Here is a 23,054-nt window from a genome sequence, read left to right on the forward strand (position 1 = left end):
GGAGCAGCACCCCGTCTCCTTATAAGCTAGTTTATAAAAGTGTTCTCCTAATCAGCCTCTCAGACACACACAAACTTGGTTAAAAAACAATAACCACAACACTCACAGACGACTGGCCCGTTCCCATGACAAATGTCTCTGTTTGACTGTTCGTCACCAACACGTGGGGTTTGGTAGACTTTGAACCCAATCAGAACAGTCATAGTCAACCGGTTTAGGCACTGTTGTTAGGCGATGTGGCACAACAGTTCTGACGTGGCAGAGAAAACTGTTTTTGAACGACTTGGGATATAGAAATAGGTACTAGGCAATTGTCTGATGTTGACTCATTGTTTAACTGCCCTTTGAAATGGCGGTTCATTTGTGGTTCAAACTTGGATTGAAAATGTAAGGTAATGTCAGCTGCATCAACATTCTCTGTTGATCAGAATTCCCCTCTCAAACGGAGGTGTGGGGTCAAGTCAAATGAGCGAATATGCAACACAAGACATGAGCGAAGCCTTTGTCTCTTGGATGGGACAGATACACTGTATGGATGTGGCGTTAGCGTGAGCTCAGGGCCTCTCCTCCCTGTGCATATCTGTGGAGTCAGGCTCAGGGCTAGCCTCCTCTCTGTCTTTCTCTCTCGCCCGCTCTCCCTCCTACTCTCCTCAGTCTCAGGCTGGCTCCCAGCTGGAGATCTCTCTAAGCACTAACAGATGTATGGCCCTGAGACCGCGGAAGACACAAGAGGAGACCTCTCAGATGTGGGAGAGAGGGGCAAAACCTCACGGACCCCCCCCCCCACCCGACACACACACGTGCACGCACGTGTACACACACTCTCTGAAAGACACTGGGCTCAGACAGAGAAGAAAAAGATGAATAACATCTCAAAACCCGAGGTCCAGATTGTATTATGACATCTGCCTGCCATAACATGACAATCCTAGAGCAGCACCAGGCAGGGGGAAGGAGGAAGAGATTGAAAGCTGTGTGTGTGTGTGTGTGCGAGCATGTGTGTGAGCGTGCGCATATAGACAGACACCCTACCTTCATAAATAGAGATGATGTGGGGGTGTTTCAGGGATGACATGATCTCTATCTCCCTGCGGATGTGAACCATGTCCTGCTCATCCTTGATCTTCTCCTTCCGGATGGACTTGATAGCCACCTGAGGACAGAGAGGACAGACACGTGTTCTTGTCAGTTGACGTGGACTAATGTGGAAAATTAGTGGGCAGGTCAAATCAAACCCACAAAGAGGTTGTGATGATAAACCAACGCAGGTCAAACTGCGAGTCGACACACCCACATAGCATATCACAGACACCTCGTTGCACGTACATCAGCAAAGACATTTGGACAGCCAGAATGCTTGCTCTGTTGACCTTTGCAAAATACAGTATGTCTTACATAACATAATCTAAATTAACACTCTTTGACCCTCCTTCCCAGAGCCCCATAGTGACCCACCCGTTGTGACCTCTGCTCTCCACTCAGCCAGTCAACACAGACAGGAGAGGCACTGAGACTCGGTCATCAGAGGCTCCTGCTGTGTAATTCCCCGTCTCTTTAGAGGAGAAAAGGAAGGTGCTCTCGGTGGAAAGAAACAGCGTTGGCGCGTGGTGCAGTAATGAGGACTCCTTTGTACGGAGTGTTCACCCTGGTATTAACAGACAGCTGGTGCCAGGGGCTTGGTCTATCTAGTCTGTGATGTGTGTGGAGTGGGGCGGGGGCGACTCCCTCTAGCCTGACTCTGGTCTAATGGACATATCAGGTAGAACATCAAGGAGAATAGGGAGTTTCTGGGCTGTGGGTTTCCATGGTAACTGCAGCTCGGGGGCGGTGTGTGTGCCTGCCAGCAGGGGGAGTGGATTGATGAGCTGAACCTTCTCAACTAGCCTGTGAAGACATTACAGTAGATGCAAGTGCCAAACGAACACACTTTCAGGCCAACGTATCGTGTTGATTTACACCATGCCGCTCACAAACACTTACACACGTCGTACAGTATGTAAAACTACAAACCAGAGATCTAATGTCAAGGGTAGCAGGTAGCCTAGCGGTTAAGAGCATTGGGCCAGTAACCGAAAGGTTGCTGGTTCGAATCCCCAAGCAGACTAGGTCGATGTACCCTTGAGCAAGGCACTTAAACCAAATTGTTCTGGATAAGAGTAAAACAATTAAAGTCAACAGAGACTTCCCCCTACTTGGCCTCCCCCTGGTCTCTGTTAGCTAGCCTATAGGGACGACAAAAGCTTTCCTTGCTAAGAGAGAGGTCCATTACAGTGGAGGCCAATTCTACTCCAGAGCCAGGCAGCAGTACAAACCACACACTCAGTGTGCCAAGCTAATTACTGTGTAAATTCATAAAAATAACCCGACCAGAATAACTCTCCTCATCCAGAGCACGACTTGATTACAGAGAATAAAAAAAAGATGTAAATATAAACAAGGAAAGGCCCTGTTTTGTTTCCACACGCTGAGTGGTAGTCTTTAGGTCTTAGTTAGTTGCTGGTCTCTATTGGTGAAGTGTTGTACCTCCACTGTTATCAACAGCATTAGTACTGTATTCACTTCATGCCAAATCCTAAACCATGAGTGGGAACGTAAGTCCCCAGTATGTCTCTATGTGAAGCAGCTGTCTGTACTGCCGGTCCGTTTTTCACTGGTGCTGTTTTTTATTGAAGGCCGGGATCTGTCAGTTCCTATAGAAGTACAATACAGGACACACTCTACTTGGAGATGGTGATGTAGAAATAGGGTTGCAAAGGGTCGGAAACTTTCCAGTAAATTTCCAGATTTTTTCGGAAAATTTTCAATGGGAAGTTAAGCCCGGGATTTTGGGGAATTTTGCTTAAATTCGTCAAAAACTGTAGCTTATAACAATGAACCTTTTTGGTGGGATACACATAAGGCAATTCTAGGTCTTTTGGAATATTTTGGTTCAACTATCCCCAATTCAATGGAATTGCAACCCTCTACATGCACAGTGCATTCTTCCATCACATGTGCAGTGCACTCTTCCATCACATGTGCAGCTGATTCTCAAGATCTTGCACACTAATGAGATGCTATTGAGCCCACACTACTACACTGTCTGAGCCAAGAACTACATGCTTTCTGGTATATTTTTATTACAATACTGGGTGAATATACACTGCTCAAAAAAAATAAAGGGAACACTTAAACAACACAATGTAACTCCAAGTCAATCACACTTCTGTGAAATCAAACTGTCCACTTAGGAAGCAACACTGATTGACAATACTGTGTTTGCTGTTGTGCAAATGGAATAGACAACAGGTGGAAATTATAGGCAATTAGCAAGACACCCCCAATAAAGGAGTGGTTCTGCAGGTGGTGACCACAGACCACTTCTCAGTTCCTATGCTTCCTGGCTGATGTTTTGGTCACTTTTGAATGCTGGCGGTGCTTTCACTCTCGTGGTAGCATGAGACGGAGTCTACAACCCACACAAGTGGCTCAGGTAGTGCAGCTCATCCAGGATGGCACATCAATGCGAGCTGTGGCAAGAAGGTTTGCTGTGTCTGTCAGCGTAGTGTCCAGAGCATGGAGGCGCTACCAGGAGACAGGCCAGTACATCAGGAGACGTGGAGGAGGCCGTAGGAGGGCAACAACCCAGCAGCAGGACCGCTACCTCCGCCTTTGTGCAAGGAGGAGCAGGACGAGCACTGCCAGAGCCCTGCAAAATGACCTCCAGCAGGCCACAAATGTGCATGTGTCTGCTCAAACGGTCAGAAACAGACTCCATGAGGGTGGTATGAGGGCCCGACGTCCACAGGTGGGGGTTGTGCTTACAGCCCAACACTGTGCAGGACGTTTGGCATTTGCCAGAGAACACCAAGATTGGCAAATTCGCCACTGGCGCCCTGTGCTCTTCACAGATGAAAGCAGGTTCACACTGAGCACATGTGACAGACGTGACAGAGTCTGGAGACGCCGTGGAGAACGTTCTGCTGCCTGCAACATCCTCCAGCATGACCGGTTTGGCGGTGGGTCAGTCATGGTGTGGGGTGGCATTTCTTTGGGGGGCCGCACAGCCCTCCATGTGCTCGCCAGAGGTAGCCTGACTGCCATTAGGTACCGAGATGAGATCCCCAGACCCCTTGTGAGACCATATGCTGGTGCGGTTGGCCCTGGGTTCCTCCTAATGCAAGACAATGCTAGACCTCATGTGGCTGGAGTGTGTCAGCAGTTCCTGCAAGAGGAAGGCATTGATGCTATGGACTGGCCCGCCCGTTCCCCAGACCTGAATCCAATTGAGCACATCTGGGACATCATGTCTCGCTCCATCCACCAACGCCACGTTGCACCACAGACTGTCCAGGAGTTGGCGGATGCTTTAGTCCAGGTCTCAGGAGACCATCCGCCACCTCATCAGGAGCATGCCCAGGCATTGTAGGGAGGTCATACAGGCACGTGGAGGCCACACACACTACTGAGCCTCATTTTGACTTGTTTTAAGGACATTACATCAAAGTTGGATCAGCCTGTAGTGTGGTTTTCCACTTTAATTTTGAGTGTGACTCCAAATCCAGACCTCCATGGGTTGATACATTTGATTTCCATTGATCATTTTTGTGTGATTTTGTTGTCAGCACATTCAACTATGTAAAGAAAAAAGTATTTAATAAGAATATTTCATTCATTCAGATCTAGGATGTGTTATTTTAGTGTTCCCTTTATTTTTTTGAGCAGTGTATTTTATATGACATACATCATTTTTTGTTAACTAGTAAATAGTAGCCTACAGCAAAGTGTGTTTAAATCATTTCTAACTTGTTAACAATTTCTGCTAGTTAGTTTTTGCTACCATGTGGGTTTTAACTTGCTTGAGCCTGCTAACTGAGGAGTGTTAATTCACCTGTTTCCATACATGTTTCGTTTAAAAACATGTATCTTACAAAGGAGTTGTTTAATCTAACTGCTTAACTATTTATATGTACATGGAATTGTATTTAGTTTTTTTTACATTTTTTTTCTAATCTTTACAGGAAAATGCCACGGGCATTATCTGATGTGTGGGGACATTTCACTGCAGCTAATGTAGAAGGAAATGCTGTGTACATTTGCAAATACTGTACCAAATCATATGTGAAGAATGCAACAGATGCAGAATAATCTGGCCAAGTGCATAAAGTTCCCTCAGCACTCACAACAAGCAACCTCTGACAAAATTCCCTCTTCGTCTATTCGAGGTGAAAATGATGAAGCAGACACCTTATCGATAGCAACAGCTCATGGTCCTCCTGGAATGAGAAGTTTTTTTGACTCAATGGAGGAACGTAGTCAGAGAAATGCTGATGAATGTCTTGGTTGAGCTGTGTATACAACTGGTTCATCTCTGATGCTCACAGGCAATGTGTATTGGAAGAGATTTCTGAATGATCTTCACCCAGCATACACCCCTCCAACCAGACATGCTTTATCTAATCATTTGCTGAATGCAGAGTTCAACAGTGTTCAAGTGAAGGTCAAGCAAATCATTGAGAAAGCAGACTGTATTGTAATCATCTCTGATGGGTGGTCGAATGTTTTTGGGCAAGGAATAATTAACTACATCCTCTCCACCCCTCAACCAGTATTGTACAAGAGCACAGGCACAAGGGACAACAGACACACCGGTCTCGACATCAATGACCTTGGACCACAGAAGGTATTTGCACTGGTGACAGACAATGCTGCGAACATGATTCACTGTGTGGATAGTGTTCTTGGGGTGATGAGAGGTGGTGGGTTTGCGCCAGACATAGCATTTTCCTTGATGGCCAAAAAACTCAATTGACCAGAGTACCTTCTTCCATATGTTTGGGGAGTCTCCCACATGCCTTTTGGCGAACACCAAACATGTTTGCTTATTTTTTTCATTAGGCAATGGCTTTTTTTCTGTCCACTCTTTTGTAAAGCCCAGCTCTGTGGAGTGTACGCCTTAAAGTGGTCCTATGGACAGATACTCCAATCTCCGCTGTGGAGCTTTGCAGCTCCTTCAGGGTTATCTTTGGTCTCTTTGTTGCCTCTCTGATTAATGCCCTCCTTGCCTGGTCTGTGAGTTTTGGTGGGCGGCCCTCTCTTGGCAGGTTTGTTGTGGTGCCATATTCTTTCCATTTTTTAATAATGGATTTAATGGTGCTCCGTGGGATGTTCAAAGTTTCAGATATTTTTTTATAACCCAACCCTGATCTGTACTTCTCCACAACTTTGTCCCTGACCTGTTTGGAGAGCTCCTTTGTCTTCATGGTGCCGCTTGCTTGGTGGTGCCCCTTGCTTAGTGGTGCTGCAGACTCTGAGGCCTTTCAGAACAGGTGTATATATACTGAGATCATGTGACAGATCATGTGACACTTAGATTGCACACAAGTGGACTTTATTTAACTAATTATGTCACTTCTGAAGGTAATTGGTTGCACCAGATCTTATTTAGGGACTTCAGAGCAAAGGGGGTGAATACATATGCACTTTTCCGTTTTTTATTTTTTTTAACATGTAACATGTTAACATTTCACTTCACCAATTTGAACTTTGAATTTTTTTTAATTTTTTTTTACCCCCTTTTCTCCCCAATTTTCGTGGTATCCAATCGCTAGTAATTACTATCTTGTCTCATCGCTGCAACTCCCGTACGGGCTCGGGAGAGACAAAGGTCGAAAGCCACGCGTCCTCCGAAGCACAACCCAACCAAGCCGCACTGCTTCTTAACACAGCGCGCCTCCAACCCGGAAGCCAGCCGCACCAATGTGTCGGAGGAAACACCGTGCACCTGGCCCCCTTGGTTAGCGCGCACTGCGCCCGGCCCGCCACAGGAGTCGCTGGAGCGCGATGAGACAAGGATATCCCTACCGGCCAAACCCTCCCTAACCCGGACGACGCTAGGCCAATTGTGCGTCGCCCCACGGACCTCCCGGTCGCGGCCGGCTGCGACAGAGCCTGGGCGCGAACCCAGAGACTCTGGTGGTGCAGCTAGCACTGCGATGCAGTGCCCTAGACCACTGCGCCACCTGGGAGGCCCTCAATTTGAACTATTTTGTGTATGTCCATTACATAAAATCCAAATAAAAATCAATTTAAATTACAGGTTGTAATGCAACAAATTAGGAAAAACGTTAAGGGGGATGAATACTTTTGCAAGGCACTGTATGCTGGCAAGTGCATCCTGTATGGTGCAGAGATTAACAAGGCCTATGGTGTCATCAAAACCGTGTCTCGCCACCTTGGCCTGGATGAGGGCAAGGTTCTTGGCAGTCTGGCGAAGTACACTTCCAAGCAAGGGCTTTGGGATGGAGATGCAATATGGCAGTCGTGCCAACATATCTCATCAGCCACCTGGTGGAAGGGACTTTGTGGATCTGAGGCTCTTTCACCTCCTGCCTCCATCATCTTCCAAATCCCACCAACATCAGCCGCCTCAGAGCGCAACTGGTCCTTGTTTGGGAACACACACCAAAGCACGCAACAGGCTAACCAATACAAGGGTTGAAAAATTGGTGGCCATCCGGGCAGATTTGAGGCTTTTTGAGCCTGACAACGAGCCATCCTCAACAAGGTTGGAAAGTGACAGTGAAGATGAGGCCTCAGAGTCTGATGTTCAAGAGGTGGACATTGAGGAGGTCCAGGGAGAAGACATGGAAGCCTGAGAGGAAGACAACCAAAGCTTTAGTTTCTAGACTATCATTTTACAGATGTATGTTGAATACGTTTTTGGAAGATGCGATGGATCATTGGGGATCATTCAATATTCCCTTTCTTTTGTTGTTCAGTGAAATCATCCCATGTGAAAAGTCAACTCATTTAATTAAAGTTAAATTCGTAACTAAATTGTTTTTTAAAATTTCTATTGGAAGGATTTAATCATTTGCAATTGTCTACTTATGATAAAGTAAAATGTTTCTTTCTGTCTTCATTTGATATGGTAAATATATCCAATGCAATAAACATCTACATTTAAATGGTATTAATATTCATTTGCATATATTTTGTAACGTTCGTTCTCCTCCTCGTCTGAGGTGGAACAAGGATCGGACCAATATGCAGCGAGGTATGAAGACATAATGATTTATTTAAACGAAGACGAAAAACACTTGAACGAACTACAAAATAACAAAACGACGTAAACAGACCTGAACTTGAGAACATATAACAATGAACGCACGAACAGGAAAGAACGAAAGAAACGAAACGAGACAGTACCGTGTGGTGCAACAAACACAGACACAGCAACAATCACCCACAAACAAACGGTGTGAACAGCCTACCTTAATATGGTTCTCATAGGAAACGTAAAACACCTGCCCCTAATTGAGAACCATATCAGGCTAATACATTGAACCCAAAATAGAAACACATAACATAGAATGCCCACCCCAACTCACGCCCTGACCATACTAAATAAAGACAAAATAAAGGAAATAAGGTCAGGAACGTGACATATTTCCATTAATTCCCATATATTCCTGTTAATTCCCATATATTCCCGTTAATTCCCACAGAAAGTTTACACCTCTGAATATTCCCCAAAATGTGCAACCCTCTGTATAAATACACAAAGGTCTTACTGTGGTGTGTGTGGTTGAATTTTTAGAGAGATTTGTAGACGACTGTGCTGCATGTATTGCAGATAGTACAGTATCAATATACACTGCCCTTTGACCCTCATTATACTGTGAGTTATGTTTTTAATGTCACATGTACGAGTACAGTGAAATGCCTTTCTTACGAACGTAAAACCCAACAATGCAATAATCAACAACAAAAAACACACGAGAAATAAGAAGAAATATGTCAGCCTATTAGAAACAGCATTCCAACAATACAGAGAGCAGAAAAAAATCCATCCATCCCACCGGGCTCGTCTCTTACTCCCCTGGGACCCTGGAGTGGGTAGGGTCATTAAACACGCAGGCCTGTGTATCATCCACCTGCCAGCTGGCTGACTGGCTACAGTACTGCAGCCCTGCTTTTGTCTTTAAGTGTTGGGCTATTACTGTCAGTCACACAGATGGCTGCCCTGCCGGCCTTGCCCAGCCACCCTGTGCCAGGTATAGTCCTCCTCTACAGGCTGTAGGCTGAAGTGTGTTTGATGCGAGAGGCCGCGCTCCGCTCCACTAGAGCCTGACAACGACCGGCGGTTTCTCAGCCCATTAAAATAGATGAGGTATCCATCACTAGTTCCCCCTTTCTCTCTGAAGATCATGTTCATTTGTGTGGATGGAGAGACTGTGTGTGTGTGTGTGTGTGTGTGTGTGTGTGTGTGTGTGTGTGTGTGTGTGTGTGTGTGTGTGTGTGTGTGTGTGTGTGTGTGTGTGTGTGTGTGTGTGTGTGTGTGTGTGTGTGTGTGTGTGTGTCAGGGGAGTTAACAATAGCAGGGAGGACCCTATGATTGATTGAGAGAGCTGAGCCATCTTTTTACCACAGTGCCAGAGTGAAGAAGATAAACTGCTGAAAACTGCACAACTACAGCCCATAACAGTGAATCTCAGTAATTTTCTCCTCCCAGTTAATCCCCAGTGAATCCATTGTTTGGGGGTGAGGTAATCTAGTGCTTTAAACTCATATGAATGTGACTTTCTAACCCCTAAACTAAAGCCCACCCCTCCCATTATGATGGGGTCCCCTATCTTTAAACTGCTCCCCTCCTCCCATCTCCCTCTCTCCCTTCTCCTCCCCCATCCCTCCCTCACTCTTTCCCTCCCTCCCTCCCTGTGCTTTGGACCCCCCCACAGGATAATAACTTTCCATTTGTGTCTTATTTCCAGCTGGGGACAGCCTTTCATGTGTCAATGCCCACTGCTGTCACCACAACCTTTTCCCTTTGCGCAAGGCATCTCCTCCCTCACACACACTAAAACGGACACGCATACACGCATGTAAGCACACACACGCACCTTTTATTAAAAAATATATGTTTATTTAACAAGGCAAGTCAGTTAATAACAAATTCTTATTTACAATGACAGCCTAGCCCGGCCAAACCCTAACCTAGACGACACTGGGCCAATTGTGCGCCACCCTATGGGACTCCAAATCACGGCCGGTTGTGATACAGCCTGGAATCGAACCAGAGTCTGTAGTGACGCCTATAGCACTGAGATGCAGTGCCTTAGACCACTGTGCCACTCGGGAGCCCTTATGCACCCAAACACACTGACACAAGAGTCAGAATTGCATACACATTGACCTTTGCACATCCAAGCCCATGCACACATACAGTAGTCAAATCAAACCACACATACAGTAGTCAAATCAAACCACACATACAGTAGTCAAATCAAACCACACATACTGTATGAGGACACAGACACACTGACTTTCCATCCAAAGTGAGCAGCCGACAAACACAACAGAAGGTTGTGCAGATTCTATGTCTACAGGCTGTCACACTTGAACACATGCTCTCATGCACCCCGACATCTAATCAATCTCTCTTCAATGATAAACCCACAAACACAAGTCATCAGTCTCTTCTCTTTGCCCTTTTGCTCTTCTCATTTAGTCTAGCTGCAAAGGAAGCCGGGGCATGCCAGGGAAAGTAATACGGGCAGGGCCAGCAGAGGGATTCCATAACGATCTCTCACCCTGTTGCTATCTCTATCATATGGACACCAGGGGCTCTTTAGGTCAGGGGTCATGTACACTTTCACAGCACCATGCCAGACACAAGTGCCCTGGGGCCACAGTCTGCACACCCTCTCTATCTCTGTCTGGGTGCCTCTGAACTGAATGTACTCAAGTGTTGATTTACAAAGGGCCCATGGCCACTTGTACTGGTAATAATGTTGTGACACATTCAACGGCAACAGTTCAGGTTGATTTATAATTAGCTACCACCTACACACTGTTCCAGAGTCAGCTCTGCTGCCTGCTATTTGAAGTGGAATCATTAAGGGCTGAAGAACTAAGCCAGGCCAGGCTAACTGATAGAGGAGGAATGCATGGGGATCAGGCATTACCATCACTCCATAAATCTCTAGAATGATGTCAGGGCATGTGGAGATGGCAATGACATACAAAGTGGTGAAACTGCGGTTATTAATGGGATATAACATAATAGCCTTAAACATTTCACCAAATGTGACTAGGCTTTTAAAAACAGACCCAAACAGATCCTGATTTTCACTTGAACCAAGCACCCTGTCTGTTTAATGAGTTGGAAAACTTGCAATAAGGCATTGATGCCATAAAGCATTGGCATCAGCCAGGCAGGTCATGTGAGGGTGCTATTTGAGCTATGGGTTTATGGTGCCCCCACCAAGCATGCATGTGCCAGGAGCTATGGAACACAGAGGGACATGTTGACCCGACTGAGTTTCCCCCCTGGCATTCTGAATCTGAACACACGTAAGGAAATTTCCTCTCGTTCTGCCAAAAGGGGATCATGGGTAAAATGATGCAGCACATAGAAATATCTGAAGAGGTGAGGTGCATGGGTCTCCAAATATGGTGCATGGGGGCAGATGACGAGCATGCAATGACATGCTGCTGTCCTCCAAGTCATGGAGAAACTCCAGGAAATTGTTGACCAACACCAAGACACAAACAAAAACAAAAAAGTTGAGGGACATTGGTCAAAGGGACACAGTCATAGGGGCGGTAGGTAGCCTAGTGGTTAAAGCATTGGGCCAGTAACCGAAAGCTCGGTGGATTGAATCCCTGAGCTGACAAGGTAAAAATATGTAGATCTGCCTCTAAACAAGGCAGTTAACCCACTGTTCCCCGGTGGGCCGTCATTGTAAGAATTTGTTCTTAACTGACTTGCCTAGTTGAAGTCTGAAGTTTACATACACCTTAGCCAAATACATTTAAACTCAGTTTTTCACAATTCCTGACATTTAATCCTAGTAAAAATTCCCTGTCTTAGGTCAGTTAGGATCACCACTTTATTTTAAGAATGTGAAATGGCAGAATAACAGTAGAGAGAATTATTTATTTCAGCTTTTACTTCTTTCATCACATTCCCAGTGGGTCAGAAGTTTACATACACTCAATTAGTACTTGGTAGCATTGTTTTTAAATTGTTTAACTTAGGTCAAACGTTTTGGGTAGCCTTCCACAAGCTTCCCACAATAAATTGGGTTAATTTTGGTCCATTCCTCCTGACAGAGCTGGTGTAACTGAGTCAGGTTTGTAGGCCTCCTTGCTCGCACACGCTTTTTCAGTTCTGCCCACAAATGTTCTATAGGATTGAGGTCAGGGCTATGTGATGGCCACTCCAATACCTTGACTTTACTGTCCTGAAGCCATTTTGCCACAACTTTGGAAGTATGCTTGGGGTCATTGTCCATTTGGAAGACCCATTTTCGAACAAGTTTTAACTTCCTGACTGATGTCTTGAGATGTTGCTTCAATATATCCACATCATTTTCCTCCCTCATGATGCCATCTATTTTGTGAAGTGCACCAGTCCCTCCTGCAGCAAAGCACCCCCACAACATGATGCTGCCACCCCCGTGCTTCACGGTTGGGATGGTGTTCTTCAGCTCGCAAGCCTCCCCCTTTTTCCTCCAAACATAACGATGGTCATTATGGCCAAACAGTTCTATTTTTGTTTCATCAGACCAGAGGACATTTCTCCAAAAAGTACTATCTTTGCCCCCAAGTGCAGTTGCAAACCGTAGTCTGGCTTTTTTATGGTGGTTTTAGAGCAGTTGCTTCTTCCTTGCTGAGCGGCCTTTCAGGTTAGGTCGATATAGGACTCGTTTTTTTGGGGGGAATATTTTATTTTTGCATTTTCCAATTAACAACATTCAAGACAAACGTGAAAAGATATTAGACAACAATAGGAGAAAGTGACAATAACAGATGAGCATAACAAAGAAAGACAAAATAAAACAAATTATAATTATATGTACAGACATACAATAAAAAAAAAAATTATAATGAGACATTGGATCATATGGTCACCTGCCGTAGGCTACATATTATACGTTACGTGTGAAACATTATATAAGGATAATATAGAGATTCATTCAATGTGATGTGGGGGGAGATTCTCCATGTAGTCAATAAAAGGTTGCCAAATTCTATAAAATGTATTTAACTTATTCCTCAAGCGGTAAGTAATTTTCTCCAGTGGGATACAACTATTAACTTCTGATAGCCACATTGCAACTGGCAGGGGGGAATCCATTTTCCATTTCAAGGCAATACATTTCTTGGCAATCGCTAGCAATATTTCTGTTAGCTTTATAGTATGGCTTTGCCTAAGATTGGTGTTAGTAAAGTTGCCCAGTAGACAGACCTCCGGGTCTAGAGGGAATGCAACCCCATGAATTGAGGATATGGTATCGCATACCCCCTGCCAGAAACCGTGTAGTTTTGAACACTGCCAAGTGGAATGGAGGAATGTTCCTTCATCTGAGCCACATCTAAAACATAGGGAGGAGATATCAGGGTTGAACTTGTGCAGTCTAGATGGGGTGATGTAGAGCTGATGGAGGAAATTAAACTGGATCAGTCTGTATCTGGAGTTCAATGTGGATGTAACACCATCCCTGCATAGGTCACTCCATAGACCCTCATCAAGATCAATACCCAGATCTTTTTCCCATCTAAGTCGGGGTTTATCTAGCCCAGGCAGTGTTAGTCCTGACATAAGAGCATCGTAAACACGGGAAATGGTCTTGAACAGTGGTTGGTCTGCGTGGCAGAGATGTTTAATAGGTGACATCTTAGGTAGGTTCCATTGTCCCTTGAGAGACACCCTAATAAAGTTTCGTAGTTGTAGGTAGCTAAAGAAGTCCCTGTTAGGCAAGTGGTATTTCTGTTTCAGCTGATCAAAAGACATAAGAACTCCCTCCTCGTAACAATGTTCCAGAAGAGTGATCCCCTTATCAGACCATGGTCTAAAGTTACTATTCTGGAAAAACATAGGAATCAATCTATTGTTCCATAAAGGGGTTTTAGGGGAAAGGAATCCCCCTCGTCCGAACAGCTCATGCAGTTTGCACCATGCCAGGACAGAATGTATGATTAAAGGGTTGTCTGTGATGGTTTTTATAGATTTTCTGTCCCATTTGTAAAACAATTCTGCCCCAGTGTCATCTTTTACCTCAAGCTTTTCAATGTTCAACCATGAGGGAGAGGGACCCTTGTCAAACCTCTGAGCCAGAAACCTACTGTGCTGCCCAGTAGTACATTCTAAAATTGGGGAGGTTTAAGCCCCCTTGACTGTAATCCAGGGTCAGTTTATCCAGGCCAACCCTAGGGGTTTTGCCGTGCCAGATAAACCGTCTGGTCATCTTGTCGAGAGAGGAAAAGAATGCTGCGGGAACAGGGATAGGGAGAGATTGAAACAGATATAGAAATCTGGGCAGGACATTCATTTTAATTACATTGATTCTACCCAGTAGAGTGAGAGGTAAGTCCATCCATTTACAAAGGTCACCCTCCACCTTTTGCAACAAATTGGCCAGATTGAGTTTATAGAGGTTGTTCAGGTTACCATCCACCATTATGCCCAAATATGTGAAGCCCATAGGCGACCATCTAAAAGGGAACTTGTGCTTGATGGTATGATGGTCAAAGACAGACAACGGTAAGATTTCGCTTTTATCTAAATTGACCTTATATCCAGAGAAAGAACTATAACCCTGTAGTAGGATCTGCAAGTGAGAGAGGGAGTGTTCTGGGTTTGTTAGAAATAAGATAAGGTCGTCCGCAAAGAGTGATAATTTATGGGTATGGGGGCCCACCTCAAAGCCATGTATGTCAGGGCACGTTCTAATAGCCTCAGCCAACGGTTCGATGGCGAGGGCAAAGAGGTGGGGGCTAATTGGGCAACCTTGTCTGTTCCCCCTATGGAGAGGGAAAGAGGAGGAAGTAATCCCGTTGGTAGCAATCCTAGCTTTAGGAGATTTGTAGAGTGATTTTATCAAATTTACAAACCCGGTACCTAAACCAAACTTTTCCAAGACGCGAAAGAGGTATGACCATTCAATCCTATCAAAGGCCTTTTCAGCGTCGAGGGAGACTGCGACACTAGGTATTTTGTTTTTGTTAGCAAGGTGAATTATATCAAAGAACCTTCTGAGGTTATTGGAGGACAATCTATTAATTATGAAGCCAGTCTGATCTGGGTTGACCAACAGGGGAAGACATGACTCCAGTCTCTTAGATAGCATCTTGGTGACCAGTTTACAATCTGTGTTAAGGAGAGAGATTGGTCTATATGAGGCGCACTTTAGTGGATTTTTCCCTTTCTTGTGGATTACAGTAATCGCTGCTTGAGAGAAAGACTCTGGAAAGCAGTTGTCTTCCCTGGCTTTTTTAAGTACCTCCATAAGGTAGGGGACCAACAGCTCCCTAAATTCTTTATAGAACTCTGGAGGGAAGCCATCCTCCCCAGGAGATTTATTAGAAGGTAAGGATTTAATGGCCTCCAACAATTCAGGAACTGAGAAGTGTTCATTCAGGCGCTCGCTGTCTTCCCCTGACAGGCATGGGAGGTTGAGAGAGGAGAGAAAGGAGTCGATCTCTGATAGATCATCGCTTGATTGGGAAGTGTAGAGGTCTTCATAGTATTTCTTAAAAGTATTATTAATTTCAGTAGGGTCGAAAGATATCTCATTAGTAAGAGTTTCTATAGCATTAATTGTCCTCTTACTTTCCTCTGCTTTCAGTTGCCATGCCAATACTTTGTGTGCTTTCTCTCCAAGCTCGTAATAACGCTGTTTTGATTTAGTGATGGCCCTCTCAGCTTGATATGTGTTCAGAATATTATATTTCAGTTTTTTATTCACCAAAAGCCTGTATAGATCTTTAGTTGGGCCTCTTTGGTAGGTTTTCTCTAGCTCTGAGATTTCAGATTCAAGGGCACTCAGTTCCGCACCGTGTTTTCTCTTCAGCCCTTTAGTATAGGAAATGATCTGTCCCCTCAGGTAGGCCTTCAATGTGTCCCAAAGAATGAAACTGTCAGGAGCGGAGGGTTTGTTTGTCAAAGTGAAAATATTGATCTGCTCTTTGATGAATGCACAAAATTCAGGTTGCTTTAGGAGTGTAGAATTTAGTCTCCATCTATATGCTCCATTTACCTTGGTAGGAATGGAGATTGATAATACCAGGGGAGAATGGTCACTAAGCAATCTGGGGAGATACTCGACATCTAACACTCTATGAAACAGTTGTGTCGACAGTAAAAAGTTATCTATGCGTGTGTGTGTCTTGTGTGGGTGTGAATAAAAAGAGTAGTCCCTATCCTGTGGGTGCAACTGTCTCCAGATGTCTAGTAAATTGAGATCTTTCATGAATGACATGGTGAGCTTGCTGGCTTTGGTAAGAAGTGAGGGTTTATCAGAGGACCTATCAAGAACTGTATCTAAACAAAAATTAAAATCTCCTCCAACCAGTAACCATCCTGGTGGTGCTTGAGCGACCTGAAGGAAGACATTCTGAATAAACATATGGTCATCGAAGTTAGGAGCATAGATATTCAATAGGGTCCAAGACTCTGAAAACATATGCCCCTGCACCAAAACAAACCTGCCAGAGGGATCAGAGATGGTGTTGCTGACGCAGAAGGGGATGTGTCTACTTATCAAAATTGCAGTTCCTCTTGCTTTGGAGTTAAAAGAGGACGCAAAAACTTGTCCTACCCATTCCCTCTTCAATTTCTTGTGTTCACTGGATGTAAGATGTGTTTCTTGTAAAAACACAATGTCAGCCTTTAATTTCTTAAGGTATGTATAGACTCTCTTCCTTTTAATCGGGCTGTTAAGACCTTTTACGTTGAATGTGACATATTTTAGTGGGTTAAGCATAGTAGGGTTTCAAATATGTAACTGAATGGAAATCTATCATATGTAGATAGTTAGGAAATGTTTCAACTTTGGTTTGAACACAGAAGTGACCTATGTGTCTCTTTAGGAAGGAAACAATAAACATAGAAAAAAGGGGAAAAAAATAAAGAATCCCACCCACCCCGATTGTTAGACTAAAACCACAATCCCAACAATCAAACATGAATACACTTGTAGAGATACGTTGCTGCTCGCTTTCCATCTTGCTCTTACTAGCTAAACCTTGGCGTAAACTAAAACCTGCGAGCTCTCTAAATTGAAAACAAACGTTGTGAATAGATATTTATGGCTGAATATTTACTGCCCACGGTAAGGGCTGCTTGAGTCTCTTTTCGAAAGATTAACATAAATGAGGGGAAAAGCAGTGGGCCTAAATCCACTTATTTGCTTCGCCCAGTGATATGTACTAAACCAAAATATACTCTCCTGTAAATGTAATAGAACTCACCCCGGAAAGATACGGTTAGTTGAAAATGTACAAATCAATTATAGCGACCGGAGGATATCAGCGGTTCAGTCCGGATAAGAGAAAACAAACAAACTGCATCTTATCCCCCAAAGAGACCGTCCTGGCTCAGACGTTGCTCAGTTCTTTGAGAAAAGTGTACACTTCTCCCGGCGTGTTGAAGAGATGGCTTCGGCCTTTGTACTGAACTTTCATCCGCGCAGGGTGGATGAGGTAGCCGATGATGTTCTTCTCCTTCAGTGCTTTGGCGGCAGGTCTGAACTGCTTGCGACGTCTTGCGAGATCCGCGCTCATATCCGGGAAAAGGCTGACCCTCTTGCCATCAATGGTTATGTCCCCTTTGGCTCTTGCGAGTTGCAGTACCTTCTCTCTGTCTTGGAAACGGAGGAACCTGATCAGGACGGCCCGTGGGGGCTCATCTGGCCGGGGTTTCGGCGCTGATGTTCTGTGGGCGCGTTCGATTTCCAGTGACTTGGTGAAGTTGATTGTGCCTAGGACATCCGGGATCCATTGAGTGAAGAAACGGACCGGGTCACGGCCCTCGCTGTCCTCTTTCAATCCCACCACACGGATATTACTACGTCTGCTCTGGTTCTCCATCTGATCTACCTTGTTTTTGAGGTAGGCATTGTCCTTTTGCAGTTGTATCAAGACCTGGTCATGTCGAGCGATGGTGTCTTCAACTGTGCTAATGCGCAACTCTGCCTCAGTCGTTCTCAAAAGGAGATCATTCATGGAGGATTTCAGGTCGTCAATGGAAGAATGGAGTTCAGCCGTTCTCTTATCGATTTTCATAGAAAGACCTTTGTTACCATCCTGAATTTCCCGGAGGAGAGTAGCCAGCATGTCGGCAGGCTCGCAAGAGGCCGAGAGCAACAGTCTGGGACTGTCGTTTGAGTTATGAGGGCTAATGCTAATCTTGCTAGCGTTATCGTTATCTTGGGAATCAACGACGTTTTGGTCGTCCTTCTTGCCTCTCTTTCGGCGGTCCATGGCTCTTTGGGAAGGTAAGTACTTGACAATTTATCAGCCGATGTTAGAATATTGTTTCAACGTTGTTATTTAGGTAATAATAGAATAACTTTGAAGAGCTCGGTTTGTCAACGTCTGCTCAGCTCCGCGGCATCACGTGCTCCCTATAGGACTCGTTTTACTGTGGATACAGATACTTTTGTATCTGTTTCCCCCAGCATCTTCACAAGGTCCTTTGCTGTTGTCCTGGGATTGATTTGCACTTTCCGCATCAAAGTACGTTCATCTCTAGGAGACAACGCGTCTCCTTCCTGAGCGGTATGACGGCTGCGTGGTCCCATGGTGTTTATACTTGCGTACTATTGTTTGTACAGATGAACGTGGTACCTTCAGGCGTTTGGAAATTGCTCCCAAGGATGAACCAGACTTGAGGAGGTTGACAATTTTTTTTCTGAGGTCTTGGATGATTTCTTTAGATTTTTCCATGATGTCAAGCAAAGAGGCACTGAGTTTGAAGGTAGACCTTGAACTACATCCACAGGTACGCCTCCAATTGACTCAAATGATGTCAATTAGCCTATCAGAAGCTTCTAAAGCCATGACATCATTTTCTGGAATTTTCCAAGCTGTTTAAAGGCACAGTCAACTTAGTGTATGTAAACTTCTGACCCACTGGAATTGTGATACAGTGAATTTTAAGTGAAATAATCTGTCTGGAAACAATTGTTGGAAAAATTACTTGTGTCATGTACAAAGTAGATGTCCTAACCGACTTGCCAAAACAATAGTTTGTTAACAAGAAATGTGTGGAGTGGTTGAAAAACGAGTTTTAATGACTCCAACATAAGTGTATGTAAACTTCCGACTTCAACTGTAAATAAAGGTTACATTAAAAAATATAGACATATTCTTTTAACATGCAGTTCAATTACTTCAACAACATCAAAAAGAGGTGTTATTCTAGGCCAGCTCTCAAGTTTGAGTTTGCCAAACTAGAAACCTCTTAACCTTACAGCAATAAATGGCACATTCCAGCCCATTCAATGTGAGTAGGCTGAAGTATCTTGGAGGAGTGTTGGCCTGTTTCAATGATGTGTATCGTTGAGGACAGCGCGTGCTAAAGATATTCCCAGGGCCTCTAGGGCCTTATGAGCACGGGGGAATTCCCAGAGGGGAAAAAGACACACATGTCTAGAGCACAGCAAAGTAGCTATTTGGGGCCTCTTTGTTGTAGCTATGTTTTCTATGACTCAGGATTGGGCGTCTCAGGTCTGTAGACTTAAATTACACAGGCAGCCCAATTCTGATCTTTTTCCCGCTAATTGGTATTTTGGCCAATTACATCAGATATTTTCCGGATCTGATTGGTCAAATGATCAATTAGTGAAAAATAGGTCGGAATTGGCTACCTGTGTAAACGCAAGAATAACTTTTACAGATGTCTCAGGCATACATGGTTCTTGAAATCCCTATACATAAAGAGTTTTGAAAATCCCTATGCATAAATAAATGTCTCACCTCTCTGCCGGAGTGTCGTTCAATTGCCTTCTTGACTTTGCCATAGGTCCCTCTTCCGAGAGTCTCGAGCAATTCGTAGCGGTGTTTCAGGTTATGCTTGTGGTGGTGTTTCTTGAAGCCTGAATTTCTCCCGCTGCCATCGCTAGCTGCCGGTGTTTCTGCCATTGAATGACCGGCAGGTAGCGATGGAGGGGACAGGTCACCCCTAGATGGTTTACCCACTGCGGTGGGGGGTTGTTTGGCCTCAGGACGGGTCAGCCCTCGGTGGGCCGAGAGACAAGCTGTTTCCATCTCTAGGGAAGTATTCAAACTAACTTCCCACGGTTAAATATCTTAAACTAAGCTATTTGTTACAAATATTTATACTATAGTTATACTTATTATAGGCCTAATAATAGTCGTAATAAATAAAATAAATTACAAGGAATAATGCGTAAATATTATAGTAATAAACATAGAAATTATTCCGATTGTCTAATGATCACTCCCTTTGTTCATTCTTTTCTGATCAAAGAATTCTCTCCACACCTAGTCATTCCTTTGTCGGCTTATAAGAGTGAGTCATTATTATACGATTAAATAAAAAAGCAAAAGGTTATAAAGGAGACATGTGACATCACCTGTCTTTACGCGCCTGATACATAATGCAATGCATATTATACATGTTTTACTATGAAGGTATATTCTAGGGCTACAGTCCTCTAAATATGTATTCAGAATTCGACAGACGAATGCATGTCGGAAGCTGAATCCACTTTCGATTGTATGTCTCCTCGGGTATGAACAATGGTGCTCAAAATTTAGCAATCCAGAAAGAAAAAAAATGATTTAGGTTATTTAAACATCGGGCTATTCTATTCTCGTTATCCGTGTAGTAGCCTATACTGGCATTATTATCTCATAGTCTTTCGTTTATTCTAGGCCGTTCACATAATCTACCGTAAAAATGCTGCCAACATCGTTAACTCACAACTAACAGGCGAAACCGTCAGCGTCATTGCCTCCCGAGAAAGCAGCGACGAAACCGGCGTTCTGGATGAAGATGACCCTCATTTTGTCCTCAAACCAGGTGTAACGTCATTCAGCTGAGCTCTGTGTATGGCGCGAGTGCTCCATGCCCAAGTCGACGTTGCAGATGCGCTATGATCGGATATGTCAAGCTCAGACGTTTTGATTATTGCCATTGTCGTTTTGCTCTCCTTCTTCTTGTGCCCTTCTTCTCCCTTTCTCTATATTCTCTAACGTGAGGGGCTGTGAATAAGGAATGTGAAATGATCGAGTCCGGAGGCGGAGTTTACAGTCCTCCTTCCTTCTCTCCCGCTGTGCTCTCTGCCTCTCTCTGGATTTTGGACTGCTGCTGCTGACTGCTTTTCCCTTGACAGAGGCTGTGGAAGTACAGCCCTGTTTTTGGCAAGCTACAGTCATTTTACTATAGCCTAATGACTAAACTGTGTTTCAGACACAAAATACAATATAAAGTCATAATAAAACCTAAAATCGTAATAACCTGTCAAGGAATATCATCATGCCTGTCATTCATTATTTTAGCTGTGTCAAAGTTATTAGAGTGCAAGAGAACATATAGTTTTGAATGGCAACTCAGGTTGAGGCAGTTTAATTATGAATATTGCTGAAACCTTTATGAAGTCACAGGAGGTCCTTCACTTTCACAGGAGGTCCTTCACTTTCAAACCAATATTTTTTCCATTAATAATACAATCACTACTGTTAGTGTGGGCGAGTCTATAAGAGCCAATGATACTTATGAATCAGGAAGCAAAAACAGAAACAGGTATCCAATGTTAGGTTTATCACTAAAATAAATGTTATGCATTCATACTCTGGCATGACAGTGACGGATGACATGCAGTAAGACACATTGAGAACCTGGCTGTGCAGAATTCACAATCTATCTCAGTGTTACTGTCATTCCCTGGGGATACCACAGTATGTATGTTATCATTATGCAACATGAATTCATGTTTGCATCTGGTTCTTATAATGGAAAGGAACGCAACAGAATATCATAAGGGATTTTCTAATTAAGGCCTACCAATTTGCTGAAGGCTACATTGTATAACACTACTGATCACTGTGTGCAAGAATACCACGTTATTGTCTGTAGGTTTCTACAGAGTGGATACAGTGGCCATTTACTGCGGAATAATAGATTGGCATGGAAATATTCTTGAAATATGACATTTATTTTTAAGCAGCAGAGGTCAAAGGATGCCATAGCTGTTGTCGATATTTAATTAAGATCATATTAACTCTAACACTAATCCACATAAATATATTAATTTGATTTATTATTTATAGATTAAATATTGAAAGATTATTCTGAGTGAGTCCAGGTTTTATCCCTCTTCTGGAGAAAAAAAAGAGCCCTCTACTGTAAGATATCACTTTCCTTTAGTAGCCAGGGAAGGAGAATAGCATAGTGAATTCTTCACCCCTGGGCTATGCCATCATCCTGCTCCAGCTAGCTGCAGTATCAGATGGCCCAGTGCCATTCTGATCAGGGAGCCTCACCTCACCTCTGGTCCTAAACTGGTTTGTATTTAGTGAAACATTCAGAATGTTGCAGCTAGAAATTCAATCTACTTTCAATTCTACTCGGCAGACGATCATAGTTCTACACAATACATTTCGATCGGAGGGTTCTGTAATGTTGCATACCTCTGAACAGACATACTATGCCCAGAGAGACTCACCTCACTTCTGGTCCTAATCTAGACCCAGACTCTGAGACGTTACCAGGAGATGACCTGATACAGCCTGCAGCTCATTGGGTTTACTGCAATTGCTCTTGTTAACGTTGGGTTGTGTATGGTGTAATTTATACACTAATTAGAGAGAGGGGAAGTTTATGTCAAACATCATCTGATTAGAGTGACCTGTTTTCCTCTATGATCTATACGATAGCAGAATACATGCAGAACATTTGTGTTATTTTCTTTCTCTAAACATGGTCATTGGGGTATCCATTTATAGCAACACTGACTCAGTCAAAGATTTGTATTTGATATGATGCAAAGTTGGCCTTATTTGCACTCGGGCAAATATTTGTTCATGGACAAATATAATGTACATACTGCCCTCTAGTGTGGAGAGATATGGAAATGTCCCCTCAAATCAAATCAAATCAAAATGTATTTGTCACATGCGCCGAATACAACAGGTGTAGACCTTACAGTGAAATGCTTACTTACAAGCCCTTAATCAACAATGCAGTTTTAAGAAAAATACCAACAAAAAATAAAAAATAAAGTAACAACTAATTAAAGAGCAGCAGTAAAATAACA

The 23,054-nt window shown here is 43.8% G+C and overlaps 1 protein-coding gene across 1 annotated transcript in view; it reads right to left on the reverse strand.

The window, feature by feature from the left end:
• Window positions 1-20,967, reverse strand: part of nuak1b (NUAK family, SNF1-like kinase, 1b) — a 34,400-nt gene extending 13,433 nt beyond the window's left edge. Inside the window, exons 1-2 of the mRNA XM_039017326.1 lie at window positions 19,750-20,967; window positions 1,033-1,153 (exon numbers count right to left, since the gene is read on the reverse strand). Of these exons, the coding sequence (XP_038873254.1) occupies window positions 1,033-1,153; window positions 19,750-20,040 (412 nt within the window). The 5' untranslated portion in view covers window positions 20,041-20,967. The remainder of the gene's footprint in view (window positions 1-1,032; window positions 1,154-19,749) is intronic.
• Between the last annotated feature and the right edge of the window lie 2,087 nt (window positions 20,968-23,054).

The sequence above is a fragment of the Salvelinus namaycush genome, chromosome 21 (genome assembly GCF_016432855.1).
Source record: "Salvelinus namaycush isolate Seneca chromosome 21, SaNama_1.0, whole genome shotgun sequence".
In the NCBI taxonomy this organism is placed as follows: Eukaryota; Metazoa; Chordata; class Actinopteri; order Salmoniformes; family Salmonidae; genus Salvelinus; species Salvelinus namaycush.